Source organism: Fusarium mangiferae, assembly GCF_900044065.1.
Source record: "Fusarium mangiferae strain MRC7560 genome assembly, contig: FMAN_scaffold010, whole genome shotgun sequence".
NCBI classification, from domain to species: domain Eukaryota; kingdom Fungi; phylum Ascomycota; class Sordariomycetes; order Hypocreales; family Nectriaceae; genus Fusarium; species Fusarium mangiferae.
In genome coordinates, this window is record NW_024573930.1 from 1,170,336 (window position 1) to 1,193,999 (window position 23,664).

General features: G+C 49.5%; 6 protein-coding genes across 6 annotated transcripts; 4 read left to right on the plus strand and 2 right to left on the minus strand.

Annotated features, from left to right (window-relative positions):
* Nucleotides 1-1,628: 1,628 nt before the first annotated feature.
* FMAN_02481 (uncharacterized protein) lies at nucleotides 1,629-5,078 on the plus strand (the record flags this gene model as incomplete). Its single annotated transcript, XM_041820049.1, has 3 exons — nucleotides 1,629-2,392; nucleotides 2,441-4,599; nucleotides 4,699-5,078. 3 exons carry the CDS (start codon nucleotides 1,629-1,631, stop codon nucleotides 5,076-5,078), a joined length of 3,303 nt encoding a protein of 1,100 aa, XP_041685967.1.
* A 1,550-nt stretch (nucleotides 5,079-6,628) lies between these two features.
* FMAN_02482 (uncharacterized protein) lies at nucleotides 6,629-9,474 on the minus strand (the record flags this gene model as incomplete). The annotated part of the gene is made up of 3 exons (XM_041820050.1): nucleotides 6,629-8,816; nucleotides 8,871-9,274; nucleotides 9,325-9,474. The coding sequence occupies 3 exons, from the start codon at nucleotides 9,472-9,474 to the stop codon at nucleotides 6,629-6,631; spliced, it is 2,742 nt and encodes a 913-aa protein (XP_041685968.1).
* Nucleotides 9,475-10,182: 708 nt separating this feature from the next.
* Nucleotides 10,183-10,700, minus strand: FMAN_02483 (uncharacterized protein; the record flags this gene model as incomplete). Its single annotated transcript, XM_041820051.1, has 2 exons — nucleotides 10,183-10,550; nucleotides 10,607-10,700. 2 exons carry the CDS (start codon nucleotides 10,698-10,700, stop codon nucleotides 10,183-10,185), a joined length of 462 nt encoding a protein of 153 aa, XP_041685969.1.
* Nucleotides 10,701-12,674: 1,974 nt separating this feature from the next.
* FMAN_02484 (EF-hand component of the actomyosin contractile ring) lies at nucleotides 12,675-13,492 on the plus strand (the record flags this gene model as incomplete). The annotated part of the gene is made up of 4 exons (XM_041820052.1): nucleotides 12,675-12,677; nucleotides 12,961-13,114; nucleotides 13,172-13,405; nucleotides 13,464-13,492. 4 exons carry the CDS (start codon nucleotides 12,675-12,677, stop codon nucleotides 13,490-13,492), a joined length of 420 nt encoding a protein of 139 aa, XP_041685970.1.
* An 854-nt stretch (nucleotides 13,493-14,346) lies between these two features.
* On the plus strand, nucleotides 14,347-16,560 carry FMAN_02485 (uncharacterized protein; the record flags this gene model as incomplete). Its single annotated transcript, XM_041820053.1, has 3 exons — nucleotides 14,347-15,078; nucleotides 15,127-16,232; nucleotides 16,284-16,560. 3 exons carry the CDS (start codon nucleotides 14,347-14,349, stop codon nucleotides 16,558-16,560), a joined length of 2,115 nt encoding a protein of 704 aa, XP_041685971.1.
* Nucleotides 16,561-20,960: 4,400 nt separating this feature from the next.
* Nucleotides 20,961-22,612, plus strand: FMAN_02486 (uncharacterized protein; the record flags this gene model as incomplete). The annotated part of the gene is made up of 4 exons (XM_041820054.1): nucleotides 20,961-21,077; nucleotides 21,129-21,173; nucleotides 21,224-21,429; nucleotides 21,481-22,612. 4 exons carry the CDS (start codon nucleotides 20,961-20,963, stop codon nucleotides 22,610-22,612), a joined length of 1,500 nt encoding a protein of 499 aa, XP_041685972.1.
* Nucleotides 22,613-23,664: the final 1,052 nt, after the last annotated feature.

Genomic DNA, 23,664 nt, shown 5'->3' on the forward strand with positions numbered 1-23,664 from the left:
ATCGTAAATCAGTGACAAGTGACCAAATCGGGAGTCTCCACTCTCTCCCGCTCTCACAGGGCTGGACCGAAGCAAAAACTTCCGCCCTGGATTGGGTTGCTTTGTTTAGACTCCCACCAATCACATCACGAGATGCCCTGAGAATCAGGCTGTGGCGTCTACCTGCCCGCCCGTTTCACTACAAGCCACCCACTAACTCTACTTGGCTTTCTCGTTTCCGAAGGAGTGAGCCTCGAACTTGCCGTCTCAACCTCACTCGCTCGACGAGTCAACTACTATTGAGGCCTCTCCACATTCAATCTTTGACATCCAACTCCCAAAGCACGCACGCACGCAAGCATGTCTTTGTGTGCCGCACTTGTTATGCCTTACTGTTTACGCAACATAGTTTTACAGCCAATGACTCGCTCGATCACAATGTGACTGGCCAATTTTGCACTTTTAATACGGGAAATTCTGAACCCCTCTACACCCAAAACGCAGTCGACATCCTCTGAGATCCGGCTTTTTATGAGCCACAGCATCATTGGCGTACCTTTCACATCGAATCGGTGACACTTCTGCTGCATTGTCTATTATTATCATAGACCACTCCGCAAACTCCCTCTCCCGTGCCAACGTCACAGTCTTGAGCGTCAGGCCTTGGCTTTCAGGCTGAAGAAAACAACTGAGAGCGGAGCACCGCTCGATGAATTTTCGGTCAATTCTATCTAATCCCAAACCATGTCAGATATTCCATCTTGTCTGTCATGTGGTGGCCTTGTTGTCAGCACAACCCTCGTGGGTTGTGATGTGATATTGTCACTTCTCCGCCCCTTCACGGCCCGCAGCTCTGGATCTAAGAGTGTACGTGCGTGATATTGGAGTCTCTCCGAGGCATCAGAACAAGGCCCTTGTCCAAGTGGACCTTCAAAGGTCGTGCTGCTTCCTCAATTGGGGCATATCTTAATGTGTATACCCCTGTCAGACCCTGGTTCTCATCCATGTTCTATGCATGTAAATGCATTGTTGCTCATGCTACGGATGGCTCAAGGTCAGCAAGCTCAGGCGAGGTACCCACAAACTCTTCCAGCACATTTTAGCTACAGTGTTGTACTCCCTCTCAATGGACCTTTTGTGATGTTCCTTGCTCTTTGTCTTAATAAGTCATCCTTTCTTCGGTGACCAGACTAGGATCTCTTTGATTTGGCTGACACTTGGCTGTTGAGTTTGATTACATACAAAATTTTCCACCTGGTGAATCGGCTCTGCTCTTACGGAGTACATCGACCCGCAACTTGGCTCTCTCAGCTGTTTCCCTGCCGCGTCTATACCCCGGAGTGGCTTACCAGAGCAAATTAACTCTACTCGTGGAGGTAGATGTATGTGGTGGGCTTGAAAATCCGCATTGCCGGTTTCTGGTAAGGCTTCCTCTGTTGCTCAGACCCCAACCCAGTCCCTGCTCCTCTATCATATATCTGTGATACTTCTTCAAGCTCAATGCATTGAATCTCTTTGTCTGGCCTTTTCTAACATCTCAACCAAGAAGAGTTGGACTTTGACGTTCGTTTCAACCACACTCGCTACTGGTTCCAGACAGCTCTGACGCTGGTATCACTCACTCATTGCATTGAAGGCGGTTGCCTGTCATGCGCTTCTCACTATTACTCAGTGCCCTAGGCGCTGTAGCTGTTGAGATTCCAGCTAAGAACGCGGGAGAAGGTCTTTATCGAAGGAGTGAATCAGCAAGCCTCCAACCTGCTGCTGCCAATACACAGGCGCCCGCTCAAGATGGTTACTTCGCCAGCGCTCCCGAAGTTCAGACTTCTGCAGCCAAGGTCGAGCCAGAAACAACACCGGCTCCGGCACCTCAAGTCACCACTGCCGCGCCGGTTGAAAAAGACGATACCAGTGTTGCCGGGGCCGATACAGGAACCCCGTACATAGAGGACGGCACAATGGTGGTTTGGGATGCTAAGTGCGGCTGTCCTGTACCCGTGACGACGACCGTGGTGGTTCCTCCTCCCCCGGTTATCACAGACAGCTATCCTGCCAACGATCCAACCACAGTAGCTCCACCGCCTGAGACGACCACCGAGCCACTTCCACCGCCCCCGGTTGTTACAGATTCTTACACCGTAGTTCCGCCTCCAACCTATGGGCCCTCAACCACCAGCGAGGAGCCTCCTGCGCCTCCAACAACAACGAGTGAAGCCCCGTTGCCCCCTACCACCACAAGCGAGCCTTACGTGCCTCCTACTACAACTACTGAAGCTCCTGAGCCTCCGACAACAACGACCGAGCCGTATGAGCCTCCAACTACTACCACTGAGGCCCCTAAGCCTCCGACAACCACTACTGAATCTCCTGAGCCTCCTACCACGACTGAGCCACCGGAGACAACTCAATCTTGGTAAGTCACTATTGGTTATTCAAATAGCTTTTACTAACATACTTGAAGCGCTCCTGGCGGCACCACCACTGTCACCGAAAAGGTTACAGAAAAGGTCACCGAAAAGGTCACCGTTACTGAGACTGAGAAGGTGACGGAAAAGGTCACGGAGAAGGTGACGATAACCGAGACTCAAGCTGCATCTACAATCACAGAAACAGTTCGTGAGGGAACTACTGTGGTTGAGACTCGATCTGGACCGATGTATATTGAAACACAGCCAGTAACAGTGATAGAAACTGTGCCCGGACCAACTTTCGTCGAAACGCTTCCAGGGGAGACTATTGTTGAGACTCTACCCCCCGTCACAATCACGGAGCCTGGAGTAACAATCACAGAAGACGGGGGTACTGTTACAGTACCAGGACCAACAGTTACCGAGGCTGGAACGACCGTGACCGAGCCAGGCACTACTGTGACGCTTCCTGAAATCACTGTAACGGAATCTGGTAGCACTGTGACTGAAGCTGGAACAACTATTACTCTCCCCGAGGAAACTGTCACTGAGCCTGGAAGCACTGTCACCGAGGCTGGAACCACCGTTACTGAACCTGCATTGACAATTACCGACGTCATTACTATTCCAGGAAGCAGGGTTACTATCACGGAGACTGGAGAAGACGAGACAGTGACTATCCCGAGAACTGTTGTCCAACCTGGTGAGGATAGAACTGTGGTAAGGACTGTGACTCTACCCGGTCAGGAAACCGTTGTCACGGTATCTGGAGAGGAAAGGACCGTCACGGTTCCCGGAGAACGCACTGTTGTTACTGTCCCTGGAGAGCAAGCTACTGTCACTATTGAATCAGTCGTCACAGAGAGACTGCCTGCAGAGACTGTGACCCTGACTAAGGACGGCGAGACGGTTATCACAGTGGTTCCAGGCCCGACAACTGTCTACACTACTACTTTGACTATTGGCCAAACAGTACAGCTCCCTCCTACCACTGTGACAGCCACTCCTGGACGCATCACCTTGTGCCCCAAGCCTACAGGTCGATCTGCGCCACTCAACCGCAAATCTGATCTCACATTTGGTTGCGAGCCAGGCTACGTCTGCAACCCACCGAAGCCAGCATGGTGCAACTTCTGGGCTGAGCCACCTGATGAGGACTATCTTTGTGAACCTCAATACTGTATCAAGGCCCCCAAGGTCAAGAAGGCGAAGTGGCGCAAGAACAAGACTGGTTTCTACCCTCGTTCTCCTGGTTACTTCAACCTGAACCCAGAGGCTTTCGGTCTTTCTTATGATATATTTGAGAAGCAAGTCTATGAGAAGATCGTGAGTGGTGAGCTGAAGACCTTCTCGACTGGAAACTGGGCTTCACAGACAACCTTGAGTGACTGGCCTGATGCCACTAGTTCGATAGCAGAGTCCTATGACAACATCCCCAGCAACAACCAACGACGTGGACTGCACATGTTCGACAGGCGAGATGTCACTCCAGCTATTTGCTACGATGACTGTGACGGTGCTTACAAAATCGCACTCTCGACTGGAAAATCGGACAGGCTCTGCAGAGCAGGTTCTTCATTCCGTGGCAGCTACGATATGTGCCGCGACTGTATCAGTGACAACACTTCCAAGGGCAAGAACACCATTCGTGATTATGTTGAGCCTGAGTTTAACCAGTTCATTGATTACTGTGACGGAAAGGATACCACGACTGCCACCACAGCTGGATCTGGTCCTGAGTCCCAGGTCACTGGATCTGCGGATGTGGAGACGACAGGACAGGTCGAGGCCACCTCTGGTGATTTTAGTGCCCTTCCAGTCACAACTGAAGAGTCTGAGGCTGAGTCTACCAGTGCTGAGGCCGAACCCCAGCCTACCACTACGGATGCTCCCGAGCCTACTACTGAAGCTGCTGAGACTACAGAAGCTGTTGTTACCTCGGATGCTGCTGAGCCGACTAGTGCTCGGGATGAGAGCACCGGCATCGCAAAACCTATTTCTACGGAAGATGCTTCTACAGAAGTTTCTGAGAAGGCCCAGGCGACCACAGATGCAGCCGAATCGACTTCTGGTGCATCACAGCCAACCACATCTGGAGAAGCTGCTGAAGAGAGTTCGGTTCCGGCTCAGACAACTGAAAAGGCCCAGGCGACCGAGACTGAGACAGCGGCTGAGGAGACATCAACCAATGGGTCTGAAAACTCTGAAGCTGGTGAGTCTACCACTTTGTCTATCACAGCCAAGAGTGTTGTCGTAACTGTCACATCGTCACTTGGTGACTCTGAGACTGATTTAGTTTCTACCCTTACAGAAACAGGGTCCAGAACAGCCCAGACCGAGGGCACCGAGACGGATTCTGCCGAGACAGGTTCAGAAACTGATGTTTCTGGAGCTGCCACTGAGACGACTATCGAAGCTACGCGATCTGGCAAGGCAGATGCTACCGAAACTGAACCTGAACCTGGAGCCACCGCAACAGAGACAGAGTCAGGGTCAGATTCAGAAACAGAGACCGAATCTGGCGCTTCTAGAACTGCTACTGAGACCAGGTCGCGCCTCGAGACACGTACTTCATCGTCTACCTCAGACGAGACTGCCGCACCTTCAACGGTTGAGGCTGCTGCAACACGATTGACAGCTAGCTTCGCCACTATTATCGCACTTTTCTCGATGCTGATGGTGCTCGTTTAATCTTCAAACAACTTTTTTGAACATATTTTTTTCACGACACTCCTTACATTAATGTCTATTCGACGATGACTACACGTTTATGTTTACGCTTCATGGATACTCAATGCACATACAGGATTTTGGAAGAGACGGCTTTATATACTTGGATATTTGGCTTTTGCCACGACACTCATTTGGCGCATGGTGGGAAGCATATAGAATCAGCATTGAGATACCAGACACTCCTTATATATATACCACGGGCATGAGCGAGGAGATGAAATTGTTTTGGTAGTGAGATGGCGGCCATAGTGGGCCAGATTTAATAGCAAGGAGAGCACATGAGATGCATGGCATGAAGTTGAAAATTGATCATATTGTCGCCGCTGAGTTGGCAGGCTGAGTTAACAACCTTGTTGTCTGTGCTTTGAGTGAGTTGGTGTGATGTGATGTGATATAGTACAGATATAGAGTACAATCGCCCTTCCTATCATACATAGTACAATCTGACAAAAGGAATATTGATGATAATCGTGAAGTCGTCTCGAATCGTGCAACATCCGGCTCCGCTACCAGGCGCACCGAAAAGACATGTCTTGTTGATTGTTAGTAAATAGTAACATTTTCTGGCGCCTTCAACTTACTGTTTCTTTTTGTATGTTTCCCTTCTCTTCTTCTCTTTCTTGTTTACCAGTCGCTCAGTCCAAGTTCCTTGCGTCTGACATAGAGAGGCTCGTCGAAGTTGCCAGCTTCAAGACTCTCAAGATATGCAACCTCGGCATCGACTGTCGACCTGCGACGAGGGAAGACCCAAAAGGAAGGAAAGGAAAGGCCAAGCATATTGACAGTGTGTTTTCGGATATGGCTAACAACCAGTGTTGCACTTGAAGAGATATGAGTGTAGTTTTTGTGAGTGAAGATATTCAGAAACTGTCTCAAGCCTTTGAGAAAAGCATTCCCGCCACCTATTATATATCCCATACCCCTCTCGCAAATATGAATTCTTGTAAACGCCTCCATCTCCAAAGAATCCCAAAGCCCTATCGCCATGTCCGCGATCTCGGACGGAAAAGGCAAAGGTTGAACCCTTAAGGGTTCTGGGCTTTTGGCCTGGAATGCAAGGGGCACCGAACGTCTAGTGGCGGCGATCTACGCTGATCAGCCTCTAAGGGGAGGGAAACAGCAGGTCCTAGTTTCTTCGGCATGGCTTCTGTGTGGAATGCTGAAGCTCATAGCTGCGGCTGTAGTGTAGAGTCAATCTCATAGAGGCTTTGACGTAGCGATCTGCGCATGGTTCCTGAAAGAACGGCGTCGATCTGTAGAAATGTGACATGAGAGGCTGAATTCAAACAATCGAATAGGAAATGAAGAGTCCTCTTCTTTCATTCATTAACAAAAATCCAGTATCTGAGAAAATTCATCATGTTCATCCCAACCAACGCCGTCATTCCTGAGCTTGTTTGTCATGCACATTAAGTAAGTTACATCAAAGAGCAATAGTCAGAGTCTGTGTCTGTATGTATCCAGCTTTTGCCTCCCATCCGTCATTCATCTGTCTAGAAAGTCATGTCTCATTCCACAACCAGTCCTTCAAGCACGCGCATTGCTTTTGATCCTTCACTCTCAAATCGGTTGACAATTGACTCGCACTCATACTTCAGCTTCTTCTCCGCCTCTGAAGCATTGTAGTAGATCCACTCCTGCACTGTCATCTGCTTCTCGGGCGACGTCAAAGTCTGTCCCTGCTTAAGGTATCGTTCTACGCCATTCTCCTTGTCTGTGTTGACACGTGGTGTTCCAAAGACAGCCTCGAGATCCAGCTCTGTCCATGGTGCCGTGCTGCGGAGTCCTGCAATCACGTTGCGCCTGGATGGTGACGAGCGCGTTGGTGTAGAGTTCACTGGTGCAAGTGCTACTCTCTTAGGATTGGAACTCGTGGTAAGTCTGGAAGAGGGCGGTTGGTTCTCGGCATCAGAGGATTGGGGTGATTGAGAGGGTGAGATGGCTGCTTGTCGAGCCGAGGGTGCGGGAGAAATGATTCTCCCTGGAGTAGATGGCGGGTTTGCCAGGTGAGCTGCGCTTGCGGGTGGTGATGATGGCATAGGCTGTTGTGCGGGAGATGCCTGCGCCGATTCGAACGATACGACACGGGAAGATGGTGGCCTCTCATCCTTCTGTTCCTCGGACGCGTAGACTTCGACGTCCTCTTGCATGCGCTCTTCGACCGGTTGTGTGAAGGGCTGTGTGGATTCTTGGCTCGCCGCTGCTTCCATCGATTTTCGAGCTTCCAGGGACTTCTTTGAAGGACGTCCACGACCACGTTTAGGAGCTGCTTCACTCACTTGGCTCTCGTCAGGTCCAGCAGATGGACGAGATGCCAATGAAGCCTTGGAAGGACGTCCCCGGGGACGTTTTGTGGGTTGCTCCTCAGCAGGCTCTGGGGTAGCTTCTTCTGGTGCTTCAACTAGTTCCAAATCATTGGCGGAAGCCCTGGAGGCAAGGGATGCCTTGGATGGGCGTCCACGACCTCGGCTGCCTGTACTCAAACGAGAATTATTAGACTTCTTGACAACAGTGTCAGTGCTAGCAAGACTATCGTCGTGGGCTGTCTCGTCAACCTGAGTCTCTGCTCCTGGTTGTGTGACCTCTTCCTCTGGCATCTCGTGTTCCTGGGGCTGTGCTTTCTCGGGCTCAACTTCATTTTCCTCAACATGCGCAGGTGCCACCTTGGCCTTCTTAGACTTGCTCTGCTTGGAAGCCTTTCTAGTTCCAGCCTTTCGACCCTTCTTTGGGATATGTAATTCCTGGTACTCAGGCTCAGGCACGTGCTCAGGTCCGACTTCTGGCTCTGTTTGAGGTTCATGCTGGGGTGCTGGCTCCTCATCAACCTCCATCTCAGCCTGTAAGGCTCGGAGTTCATCATCAACATCGTCTTCATTCGGCTCTACTGGCTCAGGATTGAGCATGGCATAGTCTCGGGAATACTCGTGTTTCTCAGCCTTTGCTGCCTTCTCTTTCTTGCTCTGACGTCTTTCAGAATCAGAGTCAGCAGCTATCTCCTCGTCTTCGGTAAGCTGTCTCTCAAGGTCTGCTTCGAGTTGGCGCTCAATCTCATCATCATCGGGGAATGTTCCAGGAGTTGCCTCGTAACCAGTCGTCGCAGCCTCCGAGGTCGCGGAGCCTGATGACACGGTGCGAGAAGATTTAGCCGAAGCCTTACGTGTCGTCTTCTTCTTGCTGCCCTTCTTAGAGACAGAGACTTCGGTGACATCAACCGACTCATCGTGCTGTAATGTCGACTCATTGACAGAAGCGCTGCCACCTTTCCGCGTGGCACGCTTTTTGCCTGGTGGAGACATGGCCATGCTACTGGCGTCTTCCACTGCAGCGCTGTCTCGCTTCTGCCCTCGAGCAGGCTTTGTTACTGGTGCCTCTTCTTCTTCAATGAACGCCTCAACATCCTCGACGGGGGCTTCCTTTTTGGCTTTTGTCTTTCGTCCCTTTGTAGTCGCTTTGCGAGCCTTTGTCTTCTTTCCGCCCTGTGTAGTCGAAGTTGTTGTCAAGACGCTGTCCTCGATGGCAGCTGTAGACTCGTTGATCGACGTCACCTCCGATGCGACTGTAGCGACTGATTGCGCAGACAATCGCGAGGCTTTTGATGCGCGTCCAGCTTTGCTTCGGCCAGACTTCTTAGTAGATTGCTTTTCCTCGAGAAGAATGAAGAACGGGCATCCAGGTGATCGGTTATAATGCTCATCTCTGTAGACACGCAGTCAGTACACGCCATATGGGAAACGAAGGTGCGGTACTCACAGAGGCTTGTCGCCAGGCTCCCAGCCGTCGAGGGCCAGTTGGCAGTAGGTGCACGTGGCCATATCGTCCGAGTCTTCAGTCGGTGTGTACTTCCATCCTGCGTCGACTAGCTGCTTGGTTTTGCACTTCCATCCCTTCTTAGAATCATGGGGCCATCTTCCAGCAAATGTGGCCTTTCGAGCATCCTTCATATATGGCTGATCAGGATCTTGTTGCGCATAATCTCCGACCTCGGCTTCAATCGCGGCGACAACCGCCCAGCCACATTCGGGAGCATGCTTCAGGTGCTCGAGGAGAGGGTCATCATTGGCCTCCCAGCCGTCGAGTCCCTTGTGGCATAGAAAACATGTGGCATTGTCGGGGTTTTCTGGTGTAGGATTGAAGAAAAGTCCAGCGCGGGCGAGCTACAAGATTGTCAGCGGATTATTATGGTGCAGATATCTGGTCATCGTACGCTCGCAGGTGTGATGCTCTTGTGCGGCCAGTTGAAGGCTTTTGTGCCTCTCCCGCTCGCTGTAGAACCTCGCTTTTTCGAGTTCTTGTGAAAGGAGGCCAAACGGCTCTCGTATGTGATGAATTGGTCTGTGACGTCGTCAAAAGACATGGTTGTTGTAGTGTTGCGCGTGAAAGCGCGGTCAGTCAAGGGTATTTAAAACAAGACGCGATGCTTCGATTGTGGGCAAACAAATTGGAGAGCTCGGTCTAGTTAGCAGCTTTAGCAAGCGGTCGACGACGTAGAAAGAAGAGAAAATAGAATAGATAATCGCGCTCATGAGAGGATATGTTCAACTCGAAAACAAGGGCGCGCGCTGCGTCAACACAATAGAACTGAATGACGGTGAAAGACGGGTTGTGGTGGAAGGAATTGAATTAGAGGTGATCGTAGCGAGCGAGGATCTAGACTAGGAATTGGATCCAAGACAAGCAAGCAAGCAAGCAAGCAACGCAAAGTGTCGGGGTGGGTCCTGGCGCGTTTGTTTACTTTGGTGGATCCATGCCAGCAACTCAACCCCATAGATCTAAACATCCATGGACTTAGGGCCCTGGGTCACCAATAGAGGCCTGGGAAATACAGCACTTTGATACGGTGAGTGTCAGGTGGAAATATTGCAATGTTGTTGGGGTAAAGTCGACTGTCTATTCCGATATATTCCTAAGTCTGTACCTATTATTGTCAATTGGCCCAATTACTACTCCGTACTCCAAACATCTTAGCACTACCATCAATCACATAGGAAGAAGCAAGCATCATAAGTAAATCGTATATAATCTGACTCGTCAATTCTGACTTACGACCCTACACTTCAATTTATCACAGCTTGCCAGCAGCCTTCAATCCTCGCTCACCATCAACCAAGATACACCACCCCTCATGGCCTCGGCCACCATCACCAGCAACAACAGCCTCAAATGTCCCAGGAGCGTTGGCGAACTTGAGGACAGCGTCATCAAAACTGCCAGGCTGCAGCCACACCGACGGAATGCCCTTCTCCTTTGCCTCCTGAAGCACCTTTAGGGTCGCTGCTGGTGGAGTAATGACTGACAGAGATGTCTGCGTAGGGTTTGAAAGAGCGGTCACACTAGGAACAGTAGGGTGGTCCTTGTTCAAAGCGTTGATGGTCTCTGAGCCCGGGTTGATGGGAGTTACTGGTAAGTCATGGTGGAGATACCAGGCAAAGACTACAAGTTCCTTGATGAGCAAGATACTATCGCATACAATGAGCAGGTAGTCTTACCGCGATGTCCGAACTTGGCAGGGTTGGAGCTGGCACCAGCCACGGCATAGGCGGATGATGCAAAGAATTTGCGAACAGTAGCCTCAGTCGCCATTTTGAAGATAATGTATGTTGCTCAATGTTGAAGAAACAAGTGCTTGATGATGCTGTAAGTGAGTTTGTGCCGAGGATAAAGGTCATTGCGGGGCTCTACATAAGACGCAATACCTCACTCACACTTACAACTGACTGCCATTAACCGGCCATTATAAGTCATTGCAATGTTCCAAGTTTATAGGCGAATCATGAGGCACTTCCATGTGGAACGCCATTGTCACTGGATCAATTCCACATTCGGGCAAGGTCACTCGTTCAAGAAATGTATCTCCTAGGAGATTGTTGAACTGACTCCGCCGTTGGAAAGCTATTTACTACCTCACTTTTAGCATCGGCTGAGTCGGATGATATCGTCCATCTAGAGGGGATTTCGATGACTCTTTGGACTGAATATTTTCTCTTTATTTTATGAAATTCTAGCGTGATCATCAAGTTGCTGTTATACTAAACCTTTGTTCTTCAATGGTTCGAAAGACAAGAGTCCTGTCACATAGATACCAACTCGAATCATTTAATCATTCAAAGACAATACAACAATGTAAAAGATGCTGTCAGTGATTAGAGTAGCTAACATAGTCTACCGAAGACCTCGTCGATTTTCTCATCACCCCAGAAGTGCGATTTTGGTCAGTTGCAAGTTGACTAGGCTTCAGTGTTCAGGGTAAGCAACAACGGCTTGGAATCATGAGATACAACGCGGGACAGATCATGATCGGTAGTTAGCAAGCGAACAAGATCTACGATAAGCTTCATTATTAGCCAGGACTTGAATGATGCTAGCCAAAGCCGGGAAGACTTAAGCCAAGAGATAATTTCCGAGATCGCGGGATGAAATGAAGCCCCCATGATGGATTCAAAAAGAGATTAAGCGATTACAATGACGTCGTTTAGGAAATTCAATGTCACATGAAGGGTGACAGCAATCTCAGGGTCTGCAAAGCTTAGGGTTTCTTATCAGAAGTGGCTCCAACTCATCAGGTATAAGGTATGAATAATTAAGCAGACCTCAGTATAGACACAGAGTATTGAGGCTGTCCTGACCTTGACTCACCAGAATAGATAGTCTATAGAGTTTTGGTTACCGAATTGACGCAGAATGGTCACAGAAAAACATGACGACATGTGTCTTCCACAACAGAAGGATCTGGGGTATTAATCAAATAGTTTTGCCAGCATATAAAGACGACGGGAAGCCTCGCAGCGGCGACCACAGGGAACTGCATGACCAAGAATAATCGATACAAATTGGATTGATGATTCGATCATTCTTATTAGCTTGCATAAGTGAAACATTGAAACGATAACGTCGGATCATCGGAGTGTAGCCAAGTATTGGCAGCCTTAACATACCATTTTAATACGAAGGGTCCCTGTGAGGCTCTGCTGCATTTGGAGGGATGGATTCCATCCAGTGTCACGATAGCCTCACCAGGAAGAGCATCTGCCAAGACATGTTGAAGTCCGAGAACTGCGACTTCGGCAGTTGATTTTTATGTCGAGAAACTTCTTGGGCTGGTGTTTGACATAACTTTGATTCATCCAAAAGGGGCCTTGCATTATTTCCTCCGGTTTCAATAGTTTCACCGCCAAACGGCATTAGCAGAGAGAGGACATAATTAAGCAGACAGCTTTGGTGGCTGCTCCAGTACAAAGATGGCCAGTCCTTTTCTGGACCTACAGGCCTGGCTGACTTTGGCCCATAGGATGACCCCGTTGCCCCGTCAGTGTATGGGAAAAGAGCCCAGGGAGGCCAGAGCGCGGAGAGGAAATGCAAACGGGATGCAATCTTGGCCCTCTTTTCCTCTTTCTTCATCTTTCAACCTCTCAACACCATTTCCTACGCTCGAGAACCATCTCAAAGACATTCTTCCGACCGTTGTAGCAACTGTTTGTTGTGTCACCAAACCAACCAGCCACAGACACACACACCCACTAACGTCAACGTTGACCCCTCTAATAAAACAAACCAAAAATGGTGAGTGAGCTCAGTTGCCCCGGACACCCCTTTCTTCGCCCACGTAAACAATGCACCCCGCCCTCTGATTCGACAGTTTGGTCGCCCGAATAAGTTGGAAGTTGGTTTTGCTTCAGCTCGCCCGGCACAAGCCTTGGATTTTCGACCTGCATCTCGCATACTTCTACAACTACCGAGCAGCAACACTTTCAATCGCATTCTTCAGAACGCATTTTCCACATACACTCGAGCCTCGAAATCAATCAAATAAGCAATCATGTCTTCTAACAAGTTCGATTCTCAGGCTTCTACCAACTACAAGGAGGCTTTCGCCCTGTTCGACAAGCGCGGAAACGGCCGTGTCACTGTTGACAGCCTCGGTGATCTGCTGCGCGCCTGCGGCCAGAACCCTACTCTTGCTGAGATCCAGGACCTCGAGAAGAATGTCGGTGGTGAATGTGAGTATACTCCCTGCGGTGCGATTTAAGAGCGCATAACTGACCCTGGCGACGTAGTCGACTTTGAGACATTCCAGCGTGTTTTGAACCGCCCTGGCGGCTTCCGCGATCCCGGCGAGCCTGAGGAATACTGCCGCGGTTTCCAAGTGTTTGATAAGGATATGACGGGTTTCATCGGCGTCGGCCAGCTCAAGTACATTCTGACAAACCTGGGCGAGAAGATGACTGATGAGGAGGTCGATGAGCTCCTCAAGGCCGTTGACACCAGCTCAGGCCAGGTCAACTACACTGGTAAGTTCTACAGAACCTCATATCCAATGGGGCAGCAGCTAAGGCGATGCGATTACAGATCTCGTGCGAACCATCCTCGCCAACTAGACACTATACAGATATGGGCGGGTTAGGTTATGCATCTGCGTTGACGGACCGGCGTTTGCTTGTTTGATTGATTATGGATATGGATGGAAATCGGCTATGGGAACGCTGAAATGACGAATTATTGCTGCGCATTTGCGACGCACTAGCATGTTGGATTTTTGTAGATACTAAGGGGGCAGGAGTCTAGAAATGAAGCTCTATGTGCCTTGACTTGAACAGTGTCTCATCTGGTGAAGTTATCATGACCTGAGCTCATACATGACGACTGATATAAACAACCTTAATTAACCCTCGTTTCTGTTTACATAAACAGTTTCACATAAATCGATTAAAAGATTATGGCCTCGAACCTGAGTTATGCCATATATAGCACATGATAACTCATTAGCCGCCCTGATCATGACACCGCATCCGACTGCCCCGCGTTTTCCACCCATAAGCGGGTCCACGAAGGAGCTCTACCTTTAGCTGCCTTCACTTAAGGTATCGCCCCATCTTGCTGCATCGACAGTAACGCCCTCTCAACGCCTTTGACGCCTAGAAACGGATCAATCGATTTAGTCTCAGAGCATAAGCCCCTCTTTCAACTGTAGGTTGCCTCAATCATCCATCATCAAGCCAATCGGCTAACATCCCAAGAAACATCCCGAGCACGTCCATCCATTATATCCAAGCTGGATAAGCGTGCTTCCCGCAGACCCCTCCTCCTACTCCTCCTCTCTCTCTTCATCCTTCTCGTCGCCGTCACTCTGGCTTCCTCACGAGCCTTCTCTCGTCTCGGCTCCTTAGTGAATCACTTCCGATTCCAAGCCCCACGAACTATTCTATCACGGAGGCAGCTTGTTACTAGCACAATGGCTCCCGACAAGTATCGTAACCCTCCTCAGGCACCGCCTCTGTTCACCGCCACCCCAGAATCGATCGCCGCCGATACCAAGAAGCTTTGCGATGCTACGAAGAACGTGTTGGACTCTGTAACTGCGAATGTCACTGCCGACAAGGCCTCTTTTGCCAATGTGCTTGAGCCCATCCTCGTTGACGAGAACTTGGCTGCTACGCAGAGACGCATCTTGACCTTCTATCACCATGTTTCCACCAACAAGGAGCTTCGCGATGCCTCTACTGAGGCCGAGAGCGCCTTCAATGACTTCGGTATTGAATGCAACATGCGGGAGGACGTTTTCAACGCCGTCGACGCTGCCTACGCCAACCGAGAATCCCAGGATCTCACCAAGGAGCAGGCGCACGTTCTTGAGAAGGAGCGGCAGAAGTACATTCGAAACGGTCTTCGACTACCCGCTGGTCCCAAGCGAGACCGCTTCAAGGAGATCCAGAAGCGTCTGAGCGAGCTTGAGATAAAGGCTCAGAAAAACCTTAACGAAGAGAAGGGTGCCATCTGGTTCACCCCCGAGGAACTCAAGGGAGTTCCTTCTGACGACATCGACATTGATTCCCTGGAGAAGGGTACTGGCGAGAATGAGGGCAAAGTCAAGCTGTCCTTCAAGTACAACCATTACTTCCCCCTCATCAAGTATGCTATCGACGCCGATACCCGCCGCAAGTACACAATCGCGGAATCCAACAAGGTAAGATAAGCAGCGAAACTCCAAAATCTGGGCTAATTAAACCTCCAGGCGAATGTCAATGTTCCTATCTTCCAAGAGATCATCACCCTCCGAGATGAGGCCGCTCGCCTTCTCGGTTACGACAACCATGCCGCTCTGCGCATTGAAGAAAAGATGGCCAAAACTCCTGCTGCTGTTCGCACTTTCCTGGACGATCTTCGAAACAGACTGGCCGAAGGCGGTGCGAAGGAGATCAACGCACTGAAGGAGTACAAGAAGAAGGACTACGAGGAGCGCGGCCTTTCATTTGACGACAGCTTCTACATGTGGGACACATCGTTCTACTCCAGAATACAAAAGGAGAAGGAGTATAGTGTCGACGAAGCTGCCATCTCACAGTACTTCCCTGTTGAGTCGACATTTGCTGGCATGCTTAAGATTTTCGAGGAGATTTTCGGCTTTGTGTTTGTCGAGCTCAAGCCTGATGAGCGAGCGAGACTCAGCCCCACTGGCAAGGCCGAAGACATTGTGTGGCATGAGGATGTTTTGATCTACAGCGTGTGGGACGATGAGGCTTCGGGCTCAAGCTTCAACGGTTACCTGTACCTGGATCTTCACCCCCGTGACAACAAGTATGGCCACAACGCCAACTTCAACCTCGAACCTGGTTATGTCACTGAGGATGGCAAGAAGCATTACCCCGTCACTGCTCTTGTCTGCAATTTCAGTAAGCCTACACCAAAGAAACCTTCTCTGCTCAAGCATCATGAAGTTGTGACCCTGTTCCACGAGCTGGGCCATGGCATTCACGACTTGGCTGGCCGCACCCGCTACAGCTACTTCCACGGAACTTCTACGGTGCTCGACTTCGTTGAAGCTCCCTCTCAAATGCTGGAGAACTGGTGTTGGACACCTAGCGTGCTTAAATCGCTTTCCAAGCATTGGGAGACCCAGGAGCAAATCCCCGACGAGCTTATCGAGAAGCTTGTCTCAACCAAGCGTCTCAACTCCGCTATAGGTGCACTGGGACAGCTTGTTATTGGACTCTTTGACATGACTGTGCACACGCCCGAGTCCCATGAGGCTGTCAAGAAGCTCAATGCTGGCCGAGTTTGGAACACTCTTAGGCATGAGATCTCTGGCACCAAAGGCCCTGAAGATCTGGGTGAAGGATTGTAAGTATCTGCTGGAGATGACCTTTTACTGTTAAACTAACTTGCATGTAGTGAATGGGGTAACAGGCATGCCGGCATTGGCCACTTCATTGGCGGGTACGATGCTGGTTACTACGGCTACCTCTACTCAGAAGTGTTCTCGCTCGATATGTTCCACTCGTTCTTCGCCAAGAACCCAATGGACCGCAAGGAGGGTCGCCGGTATCGCCATACCGTTCTCGAGAGAGGTGGTAGTATTCCAGAGTTGGAATTCTTGAGGGAGTTTCTGGGCCGAGAGCCTAGTTCGGAAGCTTTCTATAAGGAGCTTGGACTTTCTTCATCCGCGTAGAAGAAAGCCACGAAAAAAAAAGGCCGCGTAGACAATGTTTTATCATATCAAAGTCAGCGAAACAGAAGAGAATAAACCACCAGCGATTGGTCAGATAAAAGAAACAATGCGGTGAAAGTATCGCAGCTCGGAATGTTTATCGATGACCCACGTGGAAGTGTTGCACGAGAATAGTACCAAGTTCTTGGTTTCCAGGGGATGCAGTGATATACGAGAACAGAATCTCGTATCTTGCGGCCACCCGCGCCGTAGATCTTGGTACCTTGGTGCTGTGCCTGGAGATTGGCTATGCAATGACCGCACTCTAATGTTGTTACTGGACAGGCTGTAGATGCAAGGTTGGCTGCATGGATAGTGGTGTTGTACGGTTATAGCGTTGTGTAACTCAGCGTTTTCGCCAAGTCGAGGACTGATGATATGAACCTAGAGATAGAACCCTCGTAAGAATGCAAAATGAGAACCCAGCTGAGTTTATTGAATGCAATCAGCCGTTACTGGGCAATATTCTTGGAGTGCACCGTGGCCTGTAGGCTCCCTTTCGGTCAGGATTTCTGTGTATGATAGGAGCGCTTATTTAAGCTTAACTTGTTAGAATTGATTTGAAAGAGCAGGTTGGAAGTACAGGGAGTGGCCTACTAAAGCATTATATTAACTGTAAACACGGACTGAAAGTAGAGGTATTCAAGACTAAGGAGTACAGACTCGAAATTGCTGGCTGGAAATACAGGACAAGAGCAAACGCTTGCCGAGGACTGATGTTGAGAGATCCAATGCCAAGGAGTCGGTAAGAAAATTCTGACTGGAAGGATTGTGGTTACATTCAGTCAATAGTGTATCGAAATAATGGGCTGTTTTCTAGGGTAAGGTACCGGAATTTCGGGCAACTTCCTCACCTTTCGCCTGGCACCTTGTAAGTTGGATGGTGTCGTCTAGATTCAGTCATCTACGATACCTACTCATAGTATCCTGAGTCAAGTGCTTACAATGGCCTTGAATGGCCTAGTTCACTACGTTGTGGCATCATCCCCAGGATCTCGAACAACAAGGAATACGTTATCAAGAATCGTGGGGAAGTGAGATTCACAATGCGGAGGCATCCCCGCCCCGAACTCATACTGAGATAGTCGGATCCTGGGGAGTGCCTGGTCTGCCCATGAAGCGATTCTGGGGAAATATCATCAACGGGGGTATCCGGAGCCGTGTGGAGGTGAGAAAACGGCGCTTGACCTCCGCGTGGCTGGCTGCCGCGGCCGCCGCGATGGCTTCATCAACTCATTTGGTTGGAGTAGGCATCCATAATGTTCAACGACCGGGGACTAAGCCGGGCGCTACGGCGTTGAACGGGCTTTCGCCTCCGTGCCGCCGGTTCCCTTCCATCAGACCACTCCGAAGATCCCTGAAGGGGAGAGATTGAGGAGCCAGTGGGAGTTGAGGATTTGAAAGACAGGAAACGGAGGAACAGACGAGAATGACGCGGTTTGTATTGTATCTTGAGGGTTTGAGTTTGAGTTTGATGGGATCTGCGGAGAAGCTGGAGATGGGTTGAAGTTTTGGTATGGATGGCTTGAGTGGGGGAACGGGTAGTCTAAGTTGAAGATTGCGGGGAAGATGGGGTAATATTGAGGGCATTGTAGAGGATGAGATGCTGTTATCATATCAAAATAAAAGTGATTATTATTTGGTACTTGATACTTGAGGATGCATTGCATTTCATTGCTGCCTAGAATAAGTGGAAATATGATAGATATTTGAACTGCCTGACCGGTGAGAGACAGTGTTCTGCTTGTCTCATTACCAAGCAGCCACAGATGTATATCCAGTCAACTATTATACTGCACCCTGCACATCCTCATTTCAACATGTACGTATCCGAGCTGAAATTTCTATTCACCGTCTCTGCCTGCCTGGCCTGCTCTCATATGCTGTAACAACGGCATCAACGGCGTGGCTGAAGAATCAGAAGAGCACGACTGGACAGAGTCTCTTCCTCGCTTCAGGGCACGTTCCAGAAATGAAGCGTCATATGCAGGTTCCCTAGCGCTAAACCATCTCCAAAATGCTTTTAGCGGGCTGATGTTCCAGGCGATGTTACTCCCAAAAACGTGGCGGGGACCGGCGGGAAGACCGTAGCGTGCGGAGCAAACACCGGGAGTGGACCGTGCTGTACCGTGGGAGGGGAGACTGAAGGAGGGAACGAATAGCCTTTTGAAGATTGGTTTGTATCACGAAACATATTGAGGGTGTCTGATTTGTCGGGGCTTACTCGAAAGGTGTTTCATACGATTTACTACTTAGCTGTCAGTATGAGAATACAGGCCTAGAGTGAAGTCATGATCTCTTCCTTGTTCCTGGCTGAAGATCTTGGATCAGGGAGTGATTATATCGGAGTATGTTGATTGGGTTGTCCGTGAGAAGAGGGGAAACTCAAAGTGCCGTTGAGAATGGAGATACAAAGTCTTGGCTGTGTTTAGAGCAGCGAATGTAGTAGAGAAAAACTGGGACTGATGAGGGGATACAGGGTTAGTTTTGAAAGGCGTGCTTCCGATAGTTGGACCTAATGCATGGTCCCCGGGGAGCAAGAACACATCAGACCTTGATATAGGGTGCTAAAACAAATTTAGCATTTTCTTTCCTCTCCTAGATGGTGACAAACAGCGGATCCGATGCAAGACAATAGGCAATGTAGGGATAAGGATATCAAAACAAACAGTTTAGTTGATCATCAATGAGCCCCAGAATTAGATGAATCTGAATCTGAATCTGAATCTCTTTAGGGACATGTTTGCGTTTGTGTCAAGAATGGGATGACATGACATGGCCCGTCCCCCGTCATCTCTGAACACAAGGCCTTTCATCTGGAGACACAGTAACATGACCTTACATGACATAACATTACATGAGATGAGATGCCATGCACGATTCGATTACAGCAGGCTTCGAAATAATGGTACATGTGCACCGATCAATTCTGTCTGAGTACGTTAGTCCTGAAGACACGGCGCTGATCACTAAGCACGTATGTAAAGTTGGGGAAAATAAACTTCAACTTGGCATTGGAGATTCCTTTAGCGATTGACACTAACGAAAGCACCTACACCAAAACCCCGATGATCTACTGCCCTGTAAACCAATTAGTGGTCATGCTCGCTAGTCTGACCCGACTCTCTTGATCCCTCTCTCACCTCTCACCTCTCCCTTCGTCACGGCTCACACCTCGCACATGAGTTACTTGGCCCAACACGCTCAGAGCGCCATCTCGCGTGGCCGCCCCTCGGAAACACAAGGAAAGGAAAAGACAAAAAGAGCGTGACGTTTGGCGTTACATGGCCCATCTGCCGGGCTCCATAATGATTTTCAACTAACTCAAGTCAAGTCATATCAAGTCAAGGACAATGTAAGTTGATGCTTGCGTGCAAGGATTGCATTCCCTGCAAAGGTACCCCAAGCCTCCTCGCAAAAGAGGAAAGAAAGGCAAGATCCTCAAGATTCTCATGCGGCGAGTATTTTTCTACACCCCCTCCCCTTCTGAGACATCAGAGATTTTCATACCCTGTAAATGTGGAGGAGAGATACATCGAGAAGGATTCTGACATGTGGTTCGTCGGCTAGTATAGTCGGCTGCAGTAAACGGACGGACAAACGGAGGAGACAGGGGAATCCAAGGGTTGCATACTACTCCAATTCCATTCTCTCCGCACTAACGAGACTATCATCCTTCCATCGTTGGCTCAAGACGAGAAACGTGAACGCCCAAATTCTCCACACGCCGAGTTAGGGGTCTAAATAGTACGTTGAGAAGTGAGGCTTTCCTAGGATATACCTACACTCAAGCCTAGGGGAGGTTAGAATAATTGACTATTAAAAGGGCCACTTTCCCCAGGTTCCTCGAAAGAGATATCCTGCCAGACAAGTATCTACAACTATCATCAAGAACAGAAGCAGAGACAGGATCAGAACTGGAAACTTGCTTCTTCTTTTGCTTGTTTCGTTCTCCCGTTTCTCGCCTCGTTGATACTACCTACGCAAATAAGAGGGTTTCCTTCCTTCCCCCTTGTTGCACCTCCACCGTCACTCCCGCGTCTGGGGTTCGGGCATTACCTTCCATACTTGACTTGATTTGGCCCTACAGCTTCTTCTGTCTGTCTCTCATATTGACGAGGTTCTGTTGCTCAGATACCACCTGCCTCCTCTTTTGAGCCTCCATTCTTAGGTTCCTTCCTCCCCTTCTGTCTCGGCTGGTTGCTTCTCTGCATCCTCTGTCCTCCGTCAGTTCCTTCCCACCACGTTTTTTAGAAGCCGGCCCTACTTCTACCCATCACCTTCTCGTGTGATCCTACGATAGATTACCTTGCCTTCGACCCTTGTCTACAAGTTCTTTGATTGTTTTGGATCCCTTCATCATGAGCGACTACGACCGAAAGGAAACTTTGGAGGAGAAGGCCTCAACCTCGGAGGTGGATCTTGCTGGTGTTAATGACCCTTATGCTGGACTTACCGAGGAAGAGGCGAGAGAAGCTGTAAGTGGCATTGAAACAGAATTTTGATGATCTGCACTAACAAGGTTTCAGGAGAAGAAGTTGCTTCGAAAGATTGATATGAGACTCGTTCCTTGGGTATGACAACTCTGCACTATATACCATGTAACCTACTAACCACAATCCAGCTTTGCCTCCTTTACCTCATCTGCTTCCTCGACCGAACCAATATCGGAAATGCAAAGATTGCCGGTTTACTGGATGATGTGCATATGGACACTCACCACTTCAACCTGACTTTGACCATTTTCTACATCTCTTACGCCGTCTTTGAGCCTCTTGCCAATGTCCTGCTCAAGTGGTCCAAGCCATCCATCTTCATTCCTGCCATCATGTGAGTTCAAATCCTCAGTAAACCACTAGCACAGAACTAATTGGTAGTCAGGGTCCTCTGGGGTGCCTCAATGCTGGGAATGGGCTTCGTAAAGACCTGGGACGGCCTCATGGCTGCTCGATGGTTCCTCGGTGTCACAGAAGCCGGCCTCTTCCCCGGAATCAACTACTACCTTTCCTGCTGGTATAAGCGATCCGAATTCGGTGCTCGTGCCGCATGGTTCTTCTCAGCTGCAGCTCTTGCCGGTTCTTTCGGTGGTCTCTTGGCTGCTGCTATCCAGAAGATGGATGGTGTCTCCGGTATTGCCGGCTGGGCATGGATTTTCATCCTTGAAGGTCTTATGACCATCGTTGTTGGTATCATCTCGTTCTGGATGGTCCATGATTTCCCCACCGATGCCAAGTTTATCACCGAAGAGGAACGAGCTCGCGTCATCTATCGACTCACTGCCGACAAACAATCTTCTGCCCAGGATGAACAATTCAAGATGAAGTACTTCTGGCAGTCTATCACCGACTGGAAGACCTACTGCGGCATGCTCATCTACATGGGACCCCTGATGCCCCTGTACTCTTTCAGCGTTTTCCTGCCTACCATCATCCAGAACATGGCCTTCACCGACAAGAAGGCCGTTGTCAAGAACCAGCTTCTCAGCGTACCGCCCTACGCTTTGGCCGCAGTTGTTACTATTTGCGTTGGTATATATTCCGACAGACTCAACAAGCGAGGCATCTTCAACCTGTGCGCTGCCCCTGTCGGTATGGCAGGCTTCATCATGCTTATCGCTTCTACGAACCCTGCTGTTCAGTACACTGGTTGCTTCCTGGGTGCCCTGGGTATCTACCCTGTCATTCCAATCACGATCAGTTGGGTCGCCAACAATGTTGAGGGTGTTTACAAGCGAGGCATCACTCTTGGGTTTGTCATAGGATGGGGCAACCTCAACGGTGTTGTGAGCAGCAACGTCTTCATCAACGGTCCACGATTCTACCCAGGACATGGAACTGTCCTTGCGTACATGTTTGGTGGCATCTTTTGTGGAAGTTTTCTGATGTATTTCTTGCTCTCGCGTGAGAATAAGGCGCGGTTGGCTGGTGAGCGGGATCACCTAGTCGAGGGCAAGTCTGAGGCGGAGATCCATGAGATGGGAGATAAGCGACCCGATTTCCTTTACACACTGTAATGATATTTACGATACGTCAGAAAGAGGAGGATTGTTAGTGGTGGATGTTATTATACAGGGTCTATAGTTTTTGAGCTCTTTCGTTAGCTAGATTGTCAAGTGGCGCTGAGCTCAATCGATTCATTAACTTAGCTGACTTGTCACTTTTCTCTGCATTTTTGACGGCTGTGTGCATAATTCTCTCATGCGAGAGCTGCAGGTGAGAAACTGTGCTGTGGGTTTGTCTTTGAGATAGCCAATCGAATGAGTTTTGCATGTTCTAGAAGAGTAGGTGAGCATCGCATTCCAGAGCCTGATTTGAGACTCAGCCAGCCAGAGAACAGAAACAAAGCAAGCAAGCAAACAAACAAACAACCAGGGAAAATACGCAGCTGGATCTGCTGACCATACCAAGTTGGTCCTGTACCTGAAATAGAATAGCCTAACTATGCGATGCAGACATAGAGATTACCTACCTGGACATACATCGGATGTGCCAAGGAGAGCAGAGCAATTGGATCAAGGCTATTGTTTGTCGCAGCAGCCACCCGCCACGTTTCATAACTAGCCCAGCTCCAAACGATAGAGACCCAAGCCTCGTCAGCGGGTAAAGGGCTAATCGAGCTCGAGTCTGCGCCGAGAAAAGGTGTTGGTGATGTCACACCCCGATTCAGCCCACGGGAGGCTACAGCTCTAGCCTTGAAATTGAGGGCCATGTTTCTCTTTTCCGTCTCTCACCGCAATTGGAACGTACTAAAGCTCGGTTAGAGAATCGTCAGCTCTACTCGGCTCGCCATCTTGTTTTGGATGGTCTTTAGTTTAGTTGGGTTCAGGAGAAGCTAGGTCTCTCCGAGTCCGGGGAGGCTGAAAGTTGGGACCATGCTATCCATCTCATCTCATCTCATCTACTCCATATTTGGAGATCGAGACTAGCGAAACGCACAGGCGATGCCAAGGCCAAGCCTTAGATCGCGGGGTGGAAGATGCAACGTCGAGGCTCGTTCGAGGGGCGCCTTTGTTTGCGTGTTTGGATCGTAGAGAGGACCAACAGTACATAGAAGGAGTCGAGCATT